Source organism: Lampris incognitus, chromosome 16 (assembly GCF_029633865.1).
Source record: "Lampris incognitus isolate fLamInc1 chromosome 16, fLamInc1.hap2, whole genome shotgun sequence".
In the NCBI taxonomy this organism is placed as follows: Eukaryota; Metazoa; Chordata; class Actinopteri; order Lampriformes; family Lampridae; genus Lampris; species Lampris incognitus.
This window is the reverse complement of record NC_079226.1, coordinates 15,445,629-15,463,524: the sequence shown is the minus strand read 5'-3', so window position 1 is coordinate 15,463,524 and position 17,896 is coordinate 15,445,629. Positions and strand designations below refer to the sequence as shown.

The following is a 17,896-nucleotide window of genomic DNA, read 5'->3' as shown; positions in this document are numbered from 1 at the left end:
CCCCGTCATCTCCCATTGTCAAGCCGAGTGTGTGAGAGTTTCGCAAATCTTAGGTTTACCATCTAGACCGGATGAGGCAGAGAGAAGCAGCGTGTGAGGGGCACTTGCGGCCAGTGTTAGGCCTTTGCCATTTAGTCGGATAAAAGATCATTTCAACTCATACAAAGAAAAACAGAATGTGTACTTCCCGCTATGCATTTCAGGAGCCCCTAATTTGACTATCGCCACATGGCATAATAGCTCACCGAGGCTCCTCTGTCTTAATAAGGCTTTCTGGGAAGAGCAAACAAAGACGGTGCTGGTTTGCTCAAGCACCGTTTCAAAACTCAGCAGCAACTTTCTGAAAAGCTCCGGAAAACTCCAGGAACAGGCAGCATTTCCAAGTGGTGTTTATTTCTCCCTCTCCCTAGCTGGCTTAGTAACCTAAGGCCAATCCGAGACAACAGACCGAGAGAAGACTGGTGGGACGGTGTTCGGCTAGATGTTTCCGTGTGTGTGTGTGTGTGTGTGTGTGTGTGTGTGTGTGTGTGTGTGTGTGTGTGTGTGTGTGTGTGTGTGTGTTACTCTAACCCAGTCTTACAGAACAGTGATTACCCCATGCCCTGGGCCCTGCACTGAAAGTGTATGCTCCCCACTGGCCCACCACTGCCTGAACTGGCCAGGCTCTTCCTCTCTCTCTCTCTCTCTCTCTCTCTCTCTCTCTCTCTCTCTCTCTCTCTCTCTCTCCTCTTCCCCCTCTTGCTCGCTCACGCCCCTCTCCACTTCTCTCCTTCCTCTCATTTTCTCCTCAAATACACCCCGTCTACTTTTTCCATTCTCTCTTTTTTCTCTTCAATAGTGGCACATGCATATGTTAAGTGTGATTAAAACTGTGCGCTGCTTCCATCAAGTGCTTCCTAATGGTCTTTTTTTTATGACGTGAATTAGTGATAATGGGAGAACGCGACGATCGAAAACCCCGTCCACCGCTGCTGTTGTTGTTGATTTGGACATTTCTGTCTCACAATTTACATAAGAGCGAGCACTTACCCATTTCAAGGGAGGCTGGCATTATGCGGTGTGGACAAATGAGGCCCGCTGCTGTATAGACGATGTAGTGATTTTGATATGGATGCTCTTGTCTTCTTCTTCTTCTGTGTTGCTCATATTGGGTAGCTCACACCCTCGGTATGGAGAAAATAGTGTTTTCTTCTTCGGAGCAGCGATGAAAAGATTAACGGCGTGATTGACAGAACTATTTCTGCCTTGTGCCTTGACTCACACACAGCTTTTTAGGGAACACGTAGGTAGCAAACAAAGAAGCGTATATATTTCCCATTATAGGGAAATGGGGCCAGATAAGAGCATGGATTTGATGTGCGCTTGTTTCCTTGCCACGGCTCTCCCTTGTGCACCTCAGCCCCCATAGAAGGATTACATATGTATCATCAGCCGTGCTCTATGACTAATTACATCTGTGAGATGAGATTACGTGGAGGTTTACCAAGCCGATCCCCCTCCCAGGCTGTGTGTCTCCGTTCCAGCACGAGGTATTACCGCATGTATACGCCCGCCCGCCCGTGTGTGTGTGTGTGTGTGTGTGTGTGAGAGAGAGAGCGAGAGAGAAAGTGTGTGCATGTGTGTTAGTGTGTGTGTGTGTGTGTGAGAGAGAAAGTGTGTGCATGCACGTGTGAGAGAGAACTTGTGTGTGTATGTGTGTGCATGTGTGAGAGAGGGAGAAAGTGTGTGTGCATGTGTGTGTGTGTGAGAGAGAGCGAGCGAGAGAAAGTGTGTGCATGTGTGTGTGTGTGAGAGAGCGAGAGAAAGTGTGCATGTGTGTGCATATGCGTGTGTGTGCATGCACATGAGAGAGAGAGAAAGTGTGTGTGTGTGTGTGTGTGTGTGTGCATGTGTGTTTGTGTGCATGCACGTGTGTATGTGTGAGAGAGAGAGCGCAAGAGAGAGAGTGTGTGTGTGTGTGTGAGCGAGAGAGGGAGATAGACATGCTAGTCAGGACAGCTCTGTCTGACTGATATAAATGCGGACAGTGTTTTTCCATTCGGTCCCCATGAGCATGAGCACAGGGTTGCATTTAAGGCCAACTTCTCCTTCTCGTGACCCGTCTCCGCTGTCCCTCAGACGTACAGCCTGTCTCTCACCGAGACCGTCTGACCTTCAAGCAAATTGTTCATTGACACGATTAAAGAGGTGCTCTGTTTCCCTTCTGCTTGGTCTCTTCTCACCGTCCCTCCCGTCCTCTCTCCTCCCCTCCATGTATTTTTTTCCATTATGTCTTTGAGACGTTCTCAGAGCAGGCTAGCCTCTAAGGGTGGGAGGGGAAAAATGGATTCGGTGCAAAACCCCGCGATACTAAGCCGCGGCGAGTTTAATACCACAGCAGTTCCCCCGAATGGCGATGCTGAAGCCCAGTGAACAGACGCTGTGGTCTGAGGAGGTCTAGTGTGGTGACTTCTGCACCTCCACATGTCTTCATCTGAATTGTTTTGAGTTATTACTCGGGGGAGCATGCTCATATTTAAGCAGTTGTAACACATGGAGCTTAAACTGAATGTGTTTTACTGTGCAGTTTACAGTACTTTTTCTAAGCCTAATCAAGTCGAATATCAATTGAAAAATCATCGGTGTGTCAAACCGGCAGTAAAATATCATTGTAATATTGAATCCGGGGTGCACCTGCTGATTCCCAGCCCTCCTGGCCTACATTCCTTCCCTCACAGCGTCCTGCTGTCTTTTGCTCTTTACCTCCTTCCCTCCATCTTTCCTTCCTCCTAGTGATTTTCAGTTTTCTCTCTCCCATTCCTTCTCCTCCTTCTCCATCTTTACCCATACATTTATCCTTCTCTTTACCCCACCCCCTCCTCTCTCTCTCTCTCTTTCCCTCTCTCTCTCTGTTTTTGTCCATGCTGGTGGTTGTCCAGGAGATAATCTTTAGTTAGCAGTGGCAGACAGAGGCAGAAAAAACGGTTCCAGCCGTGGTATTTCCTTTCATCCCCATGCCACTGGCTTTGGCCTGCCTAGCATACAATGACACAGGACTGGACGGATGACACGTTTGGTCACACAGAGGCGCATACGTGCAAGCGCGCACACACACACACACACACACACACACACACACACACACACACACACACACACACAGTGGGCTGACGTTCGGCAGGTTGCAGATAAGCTTGTCTGCCCTCTGAACAACCGTGATGATGAGCCACTGGGTTTGGGGTGGGGTGGGGGTGGGGGATTGAGCTGGATTGATTTCTGCCGTTTCCATGGCAACAAATAACAAGATTCCCTCTGAAAGCACACCTTAATTAGTTAAATTATGACCTGTGGGATGGGAGAAAGAGACAGAGAGAGAGAGACGGGTGAGTAAAGGCGAACAGATGGGAGGATAGAAGAGGTTTTCTTGTCTCGTGTTACTTTCTTATAAGCAGTCTTTTGCAGGGGGTCTTTGTTTGATCAGGGATGTGTTCCTGTATGTAGTGAAAGATGTGTACTGGAGGTTTTGTGCAGCTGAAAACAGGTACGGCAAGAACAGACCGCTCCATTCCGCCAGTTTGATTTTGTGGCTGTGTTCCTCTGTGGCCATAAAACAGTCCCCCAGTCTTTCCTCGGGCTGTGCAAACAACCTAAACTTTGATTTAATCCACCGACGTAATTAACAGCCAAGTCAAAGTCAACTGTATTGTCAGTTCTACCATATGTACAGGACATGTAGAGGATCCAAGTGCCCTTTCTCTCAGACCTTCTTGGTGTAGGCATATACAAGTACTAAATCAGAACAAGGGTTTAAAAATACTAGGATGAAAAGAAGATACTAAAAAAAAGTACTAAGAGTGTAAATAAGTTAGGCTGGGGATCAGGGGTACGGATAACAAGGCACCGATCGAGAACAAAAACTGTAACGATAATAAATACAGTGCAAAAAATGGTAAAAAAGATGTGCAAGTAATACGTCATCCGCAGGATGAGTAAGTAGCAGCAGTTTTGGAGTAGTATTCTGTACAAAGCGGCTGGTGGTGAGTATAGGTGTGTGTGTGTGTGTTTTGGGTGGGGAGTTACAGTCCAGACTTTTTGGAAGTAGAGGGGAGAGAGTTCAGTCTCCTGACAGCCTGATGGATGAAGCTGTCACCCAGTCTGGTGGAGCAGGCTCGGCGGCTCCAGTATCTTCCCCCAGATGGCAGGAGGCTGAAGAGGCTCTGTGAGGGATGGGATGGGTCACTCACAGGGCTGCTAGCTTTGCGGGCTAGACGGATGTCGGGAATGTCCAGGACGGAGGGGAGTGAGGCACCGATGATCCTCACAGCCGCATTCACTATGTGCTGCAGGGTCTTGCGGTCGGAGGCAGTGCGGTGATGCAGCTGGTCAGTATGCTGTCAGTGATGCCTCGGTAGAAGGACCACGTGACGGGTACTTGCTCTCTTTAGCTTCTGAAGGAAGTAAAGACGTTGCTGGGCTTTCTTGGCCAGTGATGAAGTGTCATCAGTACAGAAGAGGTCCTCAGTGATGTACACACCTAGACACCCACTCCACAGCAGTACCGTTGATGGTCCGCAGGGGGTGTTGGGTGTGGGCTCTCCGGAAGTCAATAAGAGTCTCCTTTGTTGGGGGTGTCCGGGTAGCGTAGCGGTCTATTCCGTTGCCTACCAACACGGGGATCGTCGGTTCGAATCCCCATGTTGGCTGCGGCTTGGTCGGGCGTCCCTACAGACACAACTGGCCGTGTCTGCGGGTGGGAAGCCGGATGTGGGTATGTATCCTGGTTGCTGCACTAGCGCCTCCTCTGGTCGGTTGGGGCGCCTGTTCGGGGAGGAGGGGGAACTGGGGGGAATAGCGTGACCCTCCCATGTGCTACGTCCCCCTGGCGAAACTCCTCACTGTCAGGTGAAAAGAAGCGGCTGGCGACTCCACATGTATCGGAGGAGACGTGGTAGTCTGCAGCCCTCCCCGGATCGGCAGAGGGGGTGGAGCAGCAACCGGGACGGTCTAGAGAGTGGGGTAATTGGCCAAATGCAACTGGGGAGAAAAAAAGGGGGACGTTTAAAAAAATGGAGTCTCCTTTGACAACAGTTCTTTGTCTTTTTGTCTCTGTTTCTCTGTGTTAGGCAGGGCAGCTACTCAGGCCCTGGCGTCACCCAGGCGGGCACCATGGCCACCGGTGTCCCATATAACCAGCAAGCGGGGAACAATACGTCCGTGGGCCCCCCGCAGGTCCGGCCTACAACATGGCGCCATCAGGTAGCACTTTCTCTAACCCTCATTTGGCTTTAATCTGCCAGCATTGTCGTTCCGTGTATAATCCACAAACGGATGGGTCATGGGAGCAGCTTTTTCCGACAAGAATACAAATGTCAGCATTTTCAGGAGGGTAGAAGTCCAGTAAACACTCACCTGACACCGAAAATCAAGAGTTTTCCCTGAGAGAAAAAACAACATTTCAACCTTCTCACAGCAATGGCCATTCAGTCAAGGTGTCAACCACCTATGGCCCCGCCGCCAACTGACCCGCAGAGGCTTCTAATGAACGAATAACCCCCTCTGCCCCACTAGATCATCTTATTTATGCAGCTGTGTACACAAGTTTTTAAAATGACAAACCGTTTAGCATCTCTCTTCCACCGTCGCAGATGGCAAGGCCCCGCCAGGTGAATGTCAGACGTTGCACTTGACAGCTGAATATTAACATCCATATTTATATTGACTGAACAGATGAACTGTATTTTGGGAGGGCGGGTGGTGTGTCTGAGCGATGCGGGGAGTCTTTTCGAACTCAGTCCTCTGCGGTCTTACTTTTCCCTTGACCCCTCCTAATAAGATGAACGTGGGGGCACGTCCCTTTTCTATCTCTACCCTTTCGCCCCGCCGCGTCGTCGCCACACGCAGTGTGGCGACGACGCGGCTCCCTGAAATGAAAGGGCCTTACAAAACCAAATACCGGGCTCTGTGACATTTGGAAAGCTCCGCACAAACGAGAGCACCAAGGTTCCTCGCGACTCATCAGACTCGCCCCTGGGCACGGTAAAAAAAAAAAAGCCATTAGTTTTCCCTTCACGCGGCAGCCCACAAGGCGTGAACGCGGGCGGGGGTTTACCTTGTATCCAAGGACCCCCTTCTTTTTCATGGCGGAGAAAGAAAAAAAATGCGGCTGTCACTGAAAAGTAGTCCTGAGAATTTACACTCCTTTTCAATTATCAACCTTACGAGGGTACAATATCTGCCGCGCGCTACCCTCCCCCCCCATTTTCTCTGAATAAGTGGCGGCTCGGGTGGTTTCTCCCGAGCCGAGGAAACGCTGCCGACAAGGCTGAAAGGAGAGCACCGGCTCGCGTTTTAGTTCCTCTGCATGTCTTCAAAAAAAAAAAAAAACACGGTTTCTTTGTATGTCTTCGGTTTTTCATATCAGAAGTGGTTGCTTTGTTTATTTATTTATTTCCTTTTGAGGCGAGTGCCCAGATGAGCTTCGGAGAGAGGCCTTGGAGATTACCGGAGAGAATAAAGTGTTTCATCTCCGCAGAGATCAAATTCTTTACACTGGATAAAGTTTACACCGGATAAAGACTCCGGATATTCTACCGTTGTCGTTCATTATATGCTATCTAAGCCTTCGTCTCGTAGCGTTTAGCCTGTTAAAAACAGGTCTATAAAGCACCGCTCTTTTTACAGAGGGAAGATTGTTGAGAACACCAAGACCGGTTGTATAGTATATTGTAAATATTTTCTTCCTTTTTCTTCAGTAGAAAAACGTCGCTGTGGGGCGTCCGGGTAACGTAGCCGTCTATTCCGTCGCCTACCAACATGGGGATCGCCGGTTCGAATCCCCGTGTTACCCTCCGGCTTGGTCGGGCATCCCTACAGACACAATTGGCCATGTCTGTGGGTATGTGTCCTGGTCGCTGCACTAGCACCTCCTCTGGTCGGTTGGGGTGCCTGTTCGGGGGGGGGGACTGGGGGAATAGTGTGATCCTCCCACACGCTACGTCCCCCTGGTGTTGAAACGCCTCACTGTCAGGTGAAAAGAAGCGGCTGGTGACTCCACATGTATCGGAGGAGGCATGCGGTAGTCTGCAGCCCTCCCGGATCGGCAGAGGGGGTGGAGCAGTGACCAGGGCAGCTTGGAAGAGAGGGGTAAATGGCTGGGTGCAATTGGAGAGAAAAGGGGAGGGGTAAAAAAAAACAATCTCTCTGTTCAGTTAGAATTAAGGTTAGCGGAGACATTGGTCAGTATGATGTCTTGGAAACGTCTTTATGATAGAGAGCTTAAACCTGTAAGCTCTCCTCCTCCACTGTGCCGTAATAACGTTTTCAGAGCCAACCGGCTGGTGGATGCCGTATTGTTAGCAACGCTGCAAACACTGTCTGTTGCTGATTTTTCTCTCTCTCTCTCTCTCTCTCTCTCTCTCTCTCTCTCTCTCTCTCTCTCTCTCTCTCTCTCTCTCTTCCCCCCGTCCTCTGTGAAGGAGCCCCGGGTGTGTCGGGGGATGGAGTGATCGGCCCGGATGGAAAACAAAAAACAGACGGCAAGGAGGAAAGCGGCATCATCAACGAGCCTCACAAATCCAAGGTTCGACTACGCCCCCCCCCCCTTCTCTCCTCTTTTACATTGCTCTGATTTCTCTTCCTTCTCTGTTTATTTGTCTTTTTCCCTTTTTCCGCCCCTCTCCGTCTCATCCCGCTAATGAAGCAAACCAAATCTGATCAGTGTGTGCTGCCTCAGCACGGCACAGCGGGCTGCTCTCTGTTGTTTTCGCGCCATATTTAATGATTTGTTTAACATTTACCATTCCTAATGTTTTGCTCACTTTGTTTTTGCCCCCAGCCCTCTCTTCTTATTGATGCTTTGGCAGCCAGAGCTGTGAAGGGAGAGGGCTCGGCATCCACTGCACAAAGTGCACATACACGAGCACGAACACACACAAACAGATATGGAAAGATACACGACACACACCACACACACGCGTGCACATGCACACACTCAAAGAGACACACACATGCACACACTGCTTTCCCTCAACCCACACATGCATGCACACACAAACAAACCAGACATACCCCGCCCTGGTACACTACCTCTGCAGTGCCCTTTTCTGACACAGATTCACACACACACACACACACACACACACACACACACACACACACACACACACACACACACACATCCATCCCGATACACAGTGCTGACTTCTTATTTTTGCCCCACAATTGTGGCTTGGCTGGGCTCAGCAGCAACAGCACTTTGCTCTCCACTCTTTTCTATTCCTGCCCCCTCCCTGCCCCCCCTTCTCTGTTCCTCCCACCCTACCCTGCCCTCTCTGTATACACTACATATCTTTCCCTCCAAATCCCTGCCTTTTCTTTTGCTGATTACGGTAGTAGGACTGTGCTGAATTATTTAAGGCCGTCAAAACAGCCCGAAAGACCCCCACAGCTCCTGAAAGAACTGATCTGTCTGCTGAGACCAGGGGGGGCGGGGGGAGCGGGTGTGCAACAGAGTGAGTGAAAGAGAGGTAGAAGCATTTAGGGAGGGGAGAGAAACAGTGGAATGGAAGGTTTTGCTGACATGTGCGTTCTGTCACTGAAAGGCATACCTGTACACAGACCCAGAGCACTTGTCAAGCTCTTGTTCCTGCACTTGTGAGTCTGCTGCTCCCTTTCCTACAGCAGTGCTCGCATGCACTCACATATGCATGCACAGATTACACACACACACACACACACACACACACACACACACACACACACACACACACACACACACACACACACACACACATCTTTGGAGTGTGTGAGATCTCCTCTTGAAGTCCTTATAGTTCAGTGTTTGGATTGGTGCTTTTCTTCACCCACACGTTGTCCCTCATCAGGATTGGCTGGAGGGTGTTTACCTTGCCTGGAAAGCAAAACTCACCTTACTTCTTTCTTCTGCTTAAAAAAACAAAAAAAGAGGCCGCTCTGGTGGCCGATCGGAATAACCTGCCGTTCTTGCAGTCCGCTCGTCATGTAGCTGGGAGGTTCGTATCCCAGACTTGCCGTAACCGGTTACGGCCAGAGCGTCCACGGGGTAAGGCATTCATTAGGCCACCCTTACCCGAGGGATAGTGGGTGTAGATCGGTGTAGTGTTCGGGGACTCGTCGTTCTCCAGCGACCCCTCTGGCCCACCCTGGCGCGTGCAGCCAAGCAGCTGAAAGCATTCTCCCTACGCCCCCTTCATGGCCTGAAGGTGACGTAACCCATGCGAGGCTTCAGCGTGTGAAATAGCGAGAGCAGCCGACACGAGTTTGAAGGAAGCTGGTGTTACGACTATCTCCTTCCTGTGGAAACGTGAGCCAGGGGAGTTATTCGACAAGAGTTCCGGCCATATGCCATTGGGTTAATCGGGTGGGATAAGGGCAAAAACTAGAAATAAATTCATAAATTTTTTTTTTAAAAAAAACAGGAGCGTGGTGCCACAAAATTTTCAAATAAACATTTCAACTATCTTTGTGAATGTGGATGAGTTAAAGGAAAATGGTGATGCTGGCAGACGTATCTTCCAGTGAGACAGCTACGTATAGACTGACCAGATGCAAACAGTCCGAATGCAGGACGACAAGTAAGATTTTGCGGGACAGTGCAGGACACATTCACAATGTCCACTATGCATTAACAATGCAAAAAGGTATAGAAATTTGATATCATGTTTAATTGGACACATTTATATTCCACCTGTACTTACACTCTTGCCCACTAGTAAGCGCATGACACTATACGATATGCTTGCATAATAGATTAGAAAATATAGGTTGCAGTAGGCATGAGGTACATAATGAGAGCGGTCTTCCACTGTGTGCCTTGTTGGTGTTTCTTGAAGAGCTTGTTAACTTGCAACCAGTTATTTAATGTTTAAATGGAGAAACAAGTGCTTTTGTTATTTCTCCTTCCAAATGCGGGACATTGTCACCGCCCCCCTGAATCGGAAAATCGGAAATTGACCAGTTTCTCACCCTCGACATGGATCAAAAGTGGTAGATGTCCATTATCAATGGCCAAACTGACTCCCTAAATCAAGCCCCCACAGTGTCCCTCAAAGACTTCTGGGAGCACGGCTTGGGTGTGGACATCTCTGACAGCCAGTGGAGTGACATGGCCTAATGAGGTGCAAGGTGCTTCACAGAGCCCACTTCACCAACGCTAAACTGGAAAAAATATTTCCCAATAGACGTGATGCCCACAGTAGATGTAAGCAATCTCTGGCTGACCATTTACACATTTTGGACACACTCAGGGCCGACTGACTTTTGGTCCAGTGTATTTAAAACTCTTGAACAGGCCCTCTACACAAATATAGACCCAAACCCCCTGACTGCTTTGTTCGCCCCCCCCCCCCAACTCAGGATATGCCCACTACAATACAGCGTGTCATTGCCTTTACCTCCTGTTGGCCAGATGCTCCATCCTTCTTAAATGGAAACATGCCTCCTCCCCAACACATGACAGGTGGATACAGGAACAACTGGAAAAGTTAAGATTCTCACGGAAAGGATCTCTGAAATCCTTTCACAAGACCTGGAGTCCCCTACTAGACCTTATCAATGACCTCACTATTAATCCTGATGCTGACGATATTTCCTAAGCAGAGCTTTCTGGTGAGAGAGAGAGAGAGAGAGAGAAGGTCTTTCACTATTCCTTCCCTACAATCCTCTTCACCTATTATCCATTCTACTATGTGCCTTTTTCCATTTCACCTACTTTAATTATTTTGTTATTATTATTTCTATTTTGTTTCCATTTATCATTTAGTTATTTGGTTGTTTGCTGCAGTTCAGCAGGATGCTGAGACACAGCAGATAATGTAACCATATCAGTTTTAAGACCAAGTGCAGCCAAGCTCTTAAAATGTGCGGTGTCTTCGTGAGCGCTCCCTGGCTTTAAAGACCTATGCTGTAAGCAGTGGCTCCCAAAACAATCCCGTGAGAGTACTTCATAATTAAAGTTGGCTGTATAATCCTCATTAGATAATGAAACTCATCTTAACTGCCATCAGAAAGAACAATAAAAACAATGGTATTATAGCCTCGGTTGGCCTATTCTTCAGCATTTAATATACTAATGATTGCCTATTTTATCCTCGCCACTCCTTCCTGGTTCCATTCTGTTCCTCTCTTACAGTTTTCTTGATGGCCTTGATACTGTAAGGCACTCCATATAAATAAGGCCAAAGTACAGCGGAGAGTATGTAGTTCAGTAAAAATAGGGATGTTTTGTTGCTTTATGCTGGTAATAGAAGTTGTCAGTGGAGAGAGGCCGGCAAGATGTGGGCTTTATTTGAGGTGCTAAACCAGTTGTAGCACAGGAAAGTCAAAAGGGAAAGGATTTTGTGAAACTTGTCAATTTTAATGCACTTCAGGAGAGCTGGGCAGACTAGAAAAATCTGCTGTGTGGAGAGACGGGTGTTATCTGAAAGATTAAAAAGGGACAATCTTTTAACCTTAGTCTGTACTGCAACAGCTTCAATCATTGGATGTCCTGCTGATGCTTGGGATGTCTTCGACCTCGTTTATCTATCTATCTATCTATCTATCTATCTATCTATCTATCTATCTATCTATCTATCTATCTATCTATCTATCTATCTATCTATCTATCTATCCATCTATCTGTCTATCTCTATTTATGTATAGATAGATTGATAGATATCCATTCGTTTTATTGGTGTATTCATTTATTTAATCAATTGAAGTGGGTACAATATCTGTCTTGCAGTATGCTACAGGTTGAAATATGAGAAGATTTTAAAGGAAATCTTGCTTTTAGCATTTTATGTAGTCTGTCAGCATTTTTTCAGTAAAGACTAAAATGCCTACTGCACACTTAAAGAGGACAGCTAATGGCGTGGCGGTCTATTCCGTTGCCTACCAACACAGGAATTGGCGGTTCAAGTCCCCATGTTACCTTGTTTGGTTGGGCATCCCTACAGACACAATTGGTCGTGTTTGCTGGTGGGAAGCTGGATGTGGGTATGTGTCGTTGTCGCTGCACTAGCACCTCCTCTGGTCGGTTGAGGCACCTGTTCAGGGGGGAGGGGAAACTGGGGGGAATAGCGTGATCCTCCCACGCGCTACATCCCCCTGGTGAAAGTCCTCACTGTCAGGTGAAAAGAAGCAGCTGGCAACTTAACATGTATCAGAGGAGGCATGTGGTAGTCTGCAGCCCTCCCCAGATCGGCAGAGGGGGTGGAGCAGCGACAAGGATGGCTCGGAGGAGTGGGGTAATTGGCTGGATACAAGTGGGGGAGAAAAAAGGGGGGGGATCCACACAAAAAAAAAGGACAGCTAAAATCTGGGAATTGAGAGCAACATGTTACATGGGTCACCGAGTGTTGTTCGGTCTGACCGCGGGGTCCTGTGCTCCTTCAGAGAGGGAAGACTGGCCAGAAACAGAAAGGAAAACTGATAACCAGATACGAAAAAATGTCTGGCAGAAATCTGCTACCATCTGCCCCAAAGAAAAACTCAGCTCAAAAAACAACTTTGCCTTTTAACATGACAACAATTGAAAACATATTGCTAAATCAAACAAGGAATGGCTGAGGGGGGAAAAAGGAAGATCAGTCTCTGGCAATGGCTCAGTCAGTCTGGATTTTAATGCCTTTAATAATCTCTGAACTAACCGATGGACGGGTGTGCACAAGAGGTTCCCGTGCAGTTAGATGGAGCTTAAACTCTGCTTCAAAGAAGCATGACGAGAAAATGCCTAAATCCACATGTGCAAAGTTTGAAGAGACTTATCCAAACAGACTTCCTGCTGCTATCATGGAAAAACGTTTCTTTCTAAGAATTACTTGAAGGGTGAGAGGCCTTGCGCAACCAAGGTGTTTTAATTTTATATTTGTCATACCTGCTCTCCTCATCCAAATGAAATATGTGAAAATGTTACTTAAAGGATTTTAGCTTTAGTCCTCAAGCAGGGCAAGTGAAATATTCTGTAGACTTCAGATAGCTGCCAAACATATATCAAACATACCCTCAGTCTCTCTGTCTACACTTTTCCCCATCTATTGGTCAAATTACTTTTTTAATCCAAATAAGTTGTAATAGCGTGACTTGAAAGAACAGAGATATATCTTTCCCGGAAACTTTCAGCTGTCTTGTTCTGACTTGTCCTTTGTGTCTGTTCCTTACTCTTTCTCTGTCTACACCCCCCACACACACACACACACATCTTCCAATATCTCCTCATCACCTCCCTCGTCTCTCCCCCTGTCTGTCTTTCTGGCAGCTCCAAGATGGCTACAACAGTAGCAGTGGTTCCCAGCAGTGTGTGTCCCAGCCCGCCACACCTGGAGGTGCCCTCCCAGTGCCCTCGCCTCTCTCCCCAAGCCCCGCCAGTCTGTCTTCTTACCACGGAGACGACAGCGACAGCATCAGCAGCCCTCCCTGGCCCCCCAAAGCACCCTCCAGCCCTGTAAGATAGAGACAACATCACCTGTTGCCGGTTCATTGGTTGGTTGCCGTCTGATTAGACAGGCGAAGGAAAACAGACAGATTGTTGGATTTGTGAATAGATGATTAATGAATGGGCTAGAAGGAACTTCTCAAAGAGAGAAAAACAAACCAAGAAGAACTAGTCACTGTGGGATCATTGACGCTCAGCATTGACAACAAAAGCTTTTTTTACATAGCAGCACAAACCAGCAGTCGGTAGTTTGATTTGTATTTCTAAAGCTAGTTTGTTGGGAGGATTAATTCCCAACTATTTGATCAAAACCTTTTTTTCCATTTTCAAAGTGGTCGAACTATTTCTCCACAATGAAAGCCTGATTCTGTTGTGTGACACTGAAAATCATTTATGGCCTCGTCAGAAAATACAAGCTCCGAAGAAATTAACGACTACACACGTAAAAAAAAAAAAAAAAATATGGAAGCCGAGAACGGACGTGCTTGCGATTATTTTTTTAATGCCGTTATCTCGAGATCACGAGATAATTAACTCATGATCTCGAGATAACATGCTTTGCCCTACAAAGCGGTGTAGATTTCAGAGTTTACAAGGTACCCCTGGATGTAGCAGGAAGTCCTGATAGCACTCGTTTTCGAGATCTCCGTAATTTTCCTATGATCTCGAGAAAACAAAAGTCGTTTTCTCGTGATAAATCATCTCGTTATCTCGAGAAAATTAGCTTTGTTATCTCAAGATAAAGGGATGATTAACTCATGATCTCGAGATATCGGCAGTAAAAAAAAAAAAGCAAACACAGCCGTTCTCAGGTGTCCATAAAACAAAAACAGAACTGTATTCTGTAGATACGTCATTCATCAACATGGTCATTCAATCAATGTTCTGCTTCAGGATGTAAAAGGTCACATTCAAGTCATGGTGGATTTAGCTGTCAGTGCCTGACAGGTTTCTGTTCAAAATATTATTCACACAAAAGAAACTACATGGGTTGCACAGTGTCTTCAGAACTAATCTTTACAGACTGCCCCTGCATCTACGTTATTGAGGCTGACAGTAGTTGCACCGGGGAAGATGGGTTGAGTGAACTTGGCTCATGCATTTTGGATGACATTTTGAAGCATCCTCCTGATTCTCTGTTAATTTCTCCCTAGAAAGCCAATCCTGGCTCCTCCTCCCTGGGCGGAGAGCGAATTACACGGCTGTTTGAACTGGGCATTGAGCCAGAAAGGCGGGGCTGGGTGGAGCGCTATTTGTCCTTTATGGAGGAGAGGGGGACACCTGTATCCCAGCTCCCCGTGGTGGGCAAGAAGCCCCTGGACCTCTGGAAGCTCTACATGGCTGTTAGAGAGATAGGAGGTCTGGCCATGGTAAGGAAAACATAATGACATTCATATTTTCTACATGTTCTTATTTAGCAGATGCTTTAAAGCTGTACTCAGCAATAATTTTGATATTAACAGTGAACCAAATGACTCGCTGTATTATGAGAGGATTGCTAGAAATTCTGAGATGCCCACTGAGAATCAACACCCCAGTGTACAGTTTGTCTTAACTCTCAGCTTATTACTTGGTTTTGGCGATATAAGAAAGGGCCCCTCCCTTCCCAGTTAAGACCCTCCTTCTTTCACCAGACCGCCACCCCCACCTCCCAATAAAATCATAGACAAGGCACTCACTGCTCTAATTTCAGAATGCGGCCTATTGTGAAGTTGCCCCTGGACACTGGTCTCAGATAATTTTTCTATGCTGTTAATACACAGTCCTCATTTGTGTTTTTTCAGTTTTATTAGTTTTTTGTTTTTTGGGGGGAGTTTTCACTAAAGGTTAGGCTCTATTTTCTAGGTTTTGAGGTCAAGATAAAGCTTTGGTTGAGGTTAGGGTCATATTTATTATAAGTAATGAATCTGGGTGGCACGATTGTGCAGTAGTTAGTGCTGTCGCCTCAGCAAGAAGGTCCTGGGTTCGAACCCCAGGGTTGTCCGACCTTGGGGGTCATCCCAGGTCGTCCTCTGTGTGGAGTTTGCATGTTCTCCCTGTGTCTGCCTGACCAAGGCATGGCAAGACGAACTGGAGTTGGTCCCCAGGTGCTGCACGGAGGCTGCCCACTGCTCCTAGCTACACAGCTAGAATGGGTTAAATGCAGAGTGTAATTTCCCTACAGGGATCAATAAAGTATCTCAAAATCAAAATCTTGTCTGGGACCAGCATCCACGGGCAATTTCACCCTCAAGTGCTTGCAGAGAGTAGTGGAAGCCAGCGCAATAACATAGAAATATGGAGTTAGCAAGTTCTTAGGCTAGCATATGAGCAACAATTGTGTTTCTACACATCCAGAAGAAATTGAGAGATATTGGTGACACCTTTAAGTCCTCTGCGAATACTGTCTAGTTGGAAAAATAGATCACGAAGCACGTTGTTTGTTACTCTTCAGCCACCGTGGAGAAGGGAGGGGAGGGCTGTTAGTGTGTTTTGGACTCTCTGTAGTACTACTGTCTGCCATCTAGTGGTTAGTTTTGGAATCTCTGTAGTACTACTGTCTGCCATCTAGTGGTTAGAAATCACTTAATGCAGCTTTAAGATTTACGCTTCAGGACTTTTTCGCCATGTTAACAGCTGATTGTAATTGCCTCAGTGCAGCTCTTAAAAACATACAAGAAGCCATAGCATCAGACAGTACATAATATAAAAAACAACAAGTTAATTTTACGAAGCCCAGCACAATCCACATACATACAAGAGACATACCCACACTCATCGTGCAATTGCCTATCCTAAGTGACTCACAAGAGCGTTGGCATTTAACAGATACATTTGTGTGTCAACCTACACACATCATAGAGCACTGGATAGTAATCCTATCATAGCAAGATTGCATGTTGTGTCAAGTGCAGTTAGTCTTAATTGTCTATTGATGTGAATAATAGAGGACTCTAATTACAAATTAGCAAGACAATACCACAAATCAGTATCACAGTCATGCTTAAAAATCATCTAAGGTAAGTCTGGAAAAGAAAAGGCCTTTCTTGAGTGAAATAAGTAAGTGTGTAGCTCTGATAGAAGACGAGGGTTCATTTCATCATTTTTTGAGCTAGGTGAGAGAAAAATCTGGACCTAGAGCTCAGCCTTTTTGGAATTGAAATTAGGAAAAAATCATAACTATATCTAACTAAATTTAACCTCCGAGTATAAGAAATGTGTTATGATTACATGTGGTTAAGAAGTACAAATAAAGTAGAAAATTATCATTCTGTCGGTTTGGCTGTCTATCTAGATCTATCTATCTATATCTGTCTGTATGTCTGTCTATCTGAACCATCCCAACTATTACAACTGTTTTATCATGGTCCTGTAAATAGTCACACTGATTACATTTTGTAATTGGGTAATCCAATATAATTTGACGTTGTTTTAGAAACCGTTCTTGTTCAGAGACGAACACTCCTTAAAGCATTGGATTACCCATCCTCCAACATCTCCTTTTGCCTCTCTTCATCATTCGCTCCCCTACCACACAACCCCACACAGGTAAACAAGAACAAGAAGTGGCGCGAGCTGTCCACCAGCCTGAATGTGGGCACGTCCAGCAGCTCCGCCAGCTCCCTGAAGAAGCAGTACATCCAGTACCTGTTCGCCTACGAGTGTAAGATGGAGAGAGGAGAGGAGCCGCCGGCAGAGAGCAGCAGCAGCAGTGGCAGCAGCTCGGCTGGTGCAGACAGCAGGAAGCAGGTCAAGATCCAGCCGCCCTCCCCTGGTAAGGGCCCGCTAATGGGCCGCTTCATACGGATGTTTATGTCTCTGCTCAGCCATCTGTCAGCAGACAAACAACAGGTGCCGGTGATCAAGCTACAGGTGTCAGGAAATGTAGGACAAACAGTGATCTGTTCTTGCGGCAGTGTGCTACACTCCTGGAAGAAAATCCAACGTCACTGCGGTAGTTTGACTAACATAAAGACAACAATAAGAGAGAAGGAATGACGTGAGTGTGCAGATTTCTGTTCTCACTGTTAGAAGGAAAACATTGAAATCGAATAACCGCCAACAATAAAACAAAACGCAGTAACAACACAAAAGCAGCGTCAACTTCACAGTGTTTCTAGTTCAACAAATAGCTCACCGAATGAAATGTTTTTTCGAGCAAGAGTAGACGCGAGAAGCTGTGGGTTGACAGGCTCACGTTAGCTAGTCGGTGAATGAGTATCCTTATAGGAACGTCACAAAACGCTGTACAGAAATGCAATTTGAACACACAAATCTATCTTAAAGTCCCAGGAGAATCACCGGTGTTTACACAAGATGCCAGGTTTTAATGAAGGTGATCTACAATATTAGCAGCACTTGCTCCCCAAACCGGAGGAAGCATGCCTTTATTTGATTACAGTGTTATGGGGGTTAAGTAATATCATTCTGGCACAATGCCATTACACAATCTGGAGGAAGGTTGGGTTTTTTTGGGGGGAGGGG

At 46.7% G+C, this 17,896-nt stretch overlaps 1 protein-coding gene across 1 annotated transcript in view; it reads left to right on the top strand.

The window, feature by feature from the left end:
- Nucleotides 1–17,896, top strand: part of LOC130125980 (AT-rich interactive domain-containing protein 1B-like) — a 218,005-nt gene that overhangs the window by 180,834 nt on the left and 19,275 nt on the right. The window contains 6 exon segments of the mRNA XM_056295355.1: nucleotides 5,103–5,235; nucleotides 5,603–5,642; nucleotides 7,455–7,558; nucleotides 13,256–13,441; nucleotides 14,587–14,802; nucleotides 16,961–17,186. Of these exon segments, the coding sequence (XP_056151330.1) occupies nucleotides 5,103–5,235; nucleotides 5,603–5,642; nucleotides 7,455–7,558; nucleotides 13,256–13,441; nucleotides 14,587–14,802; nucleotides 16,961–17,186 (905 nt within the window).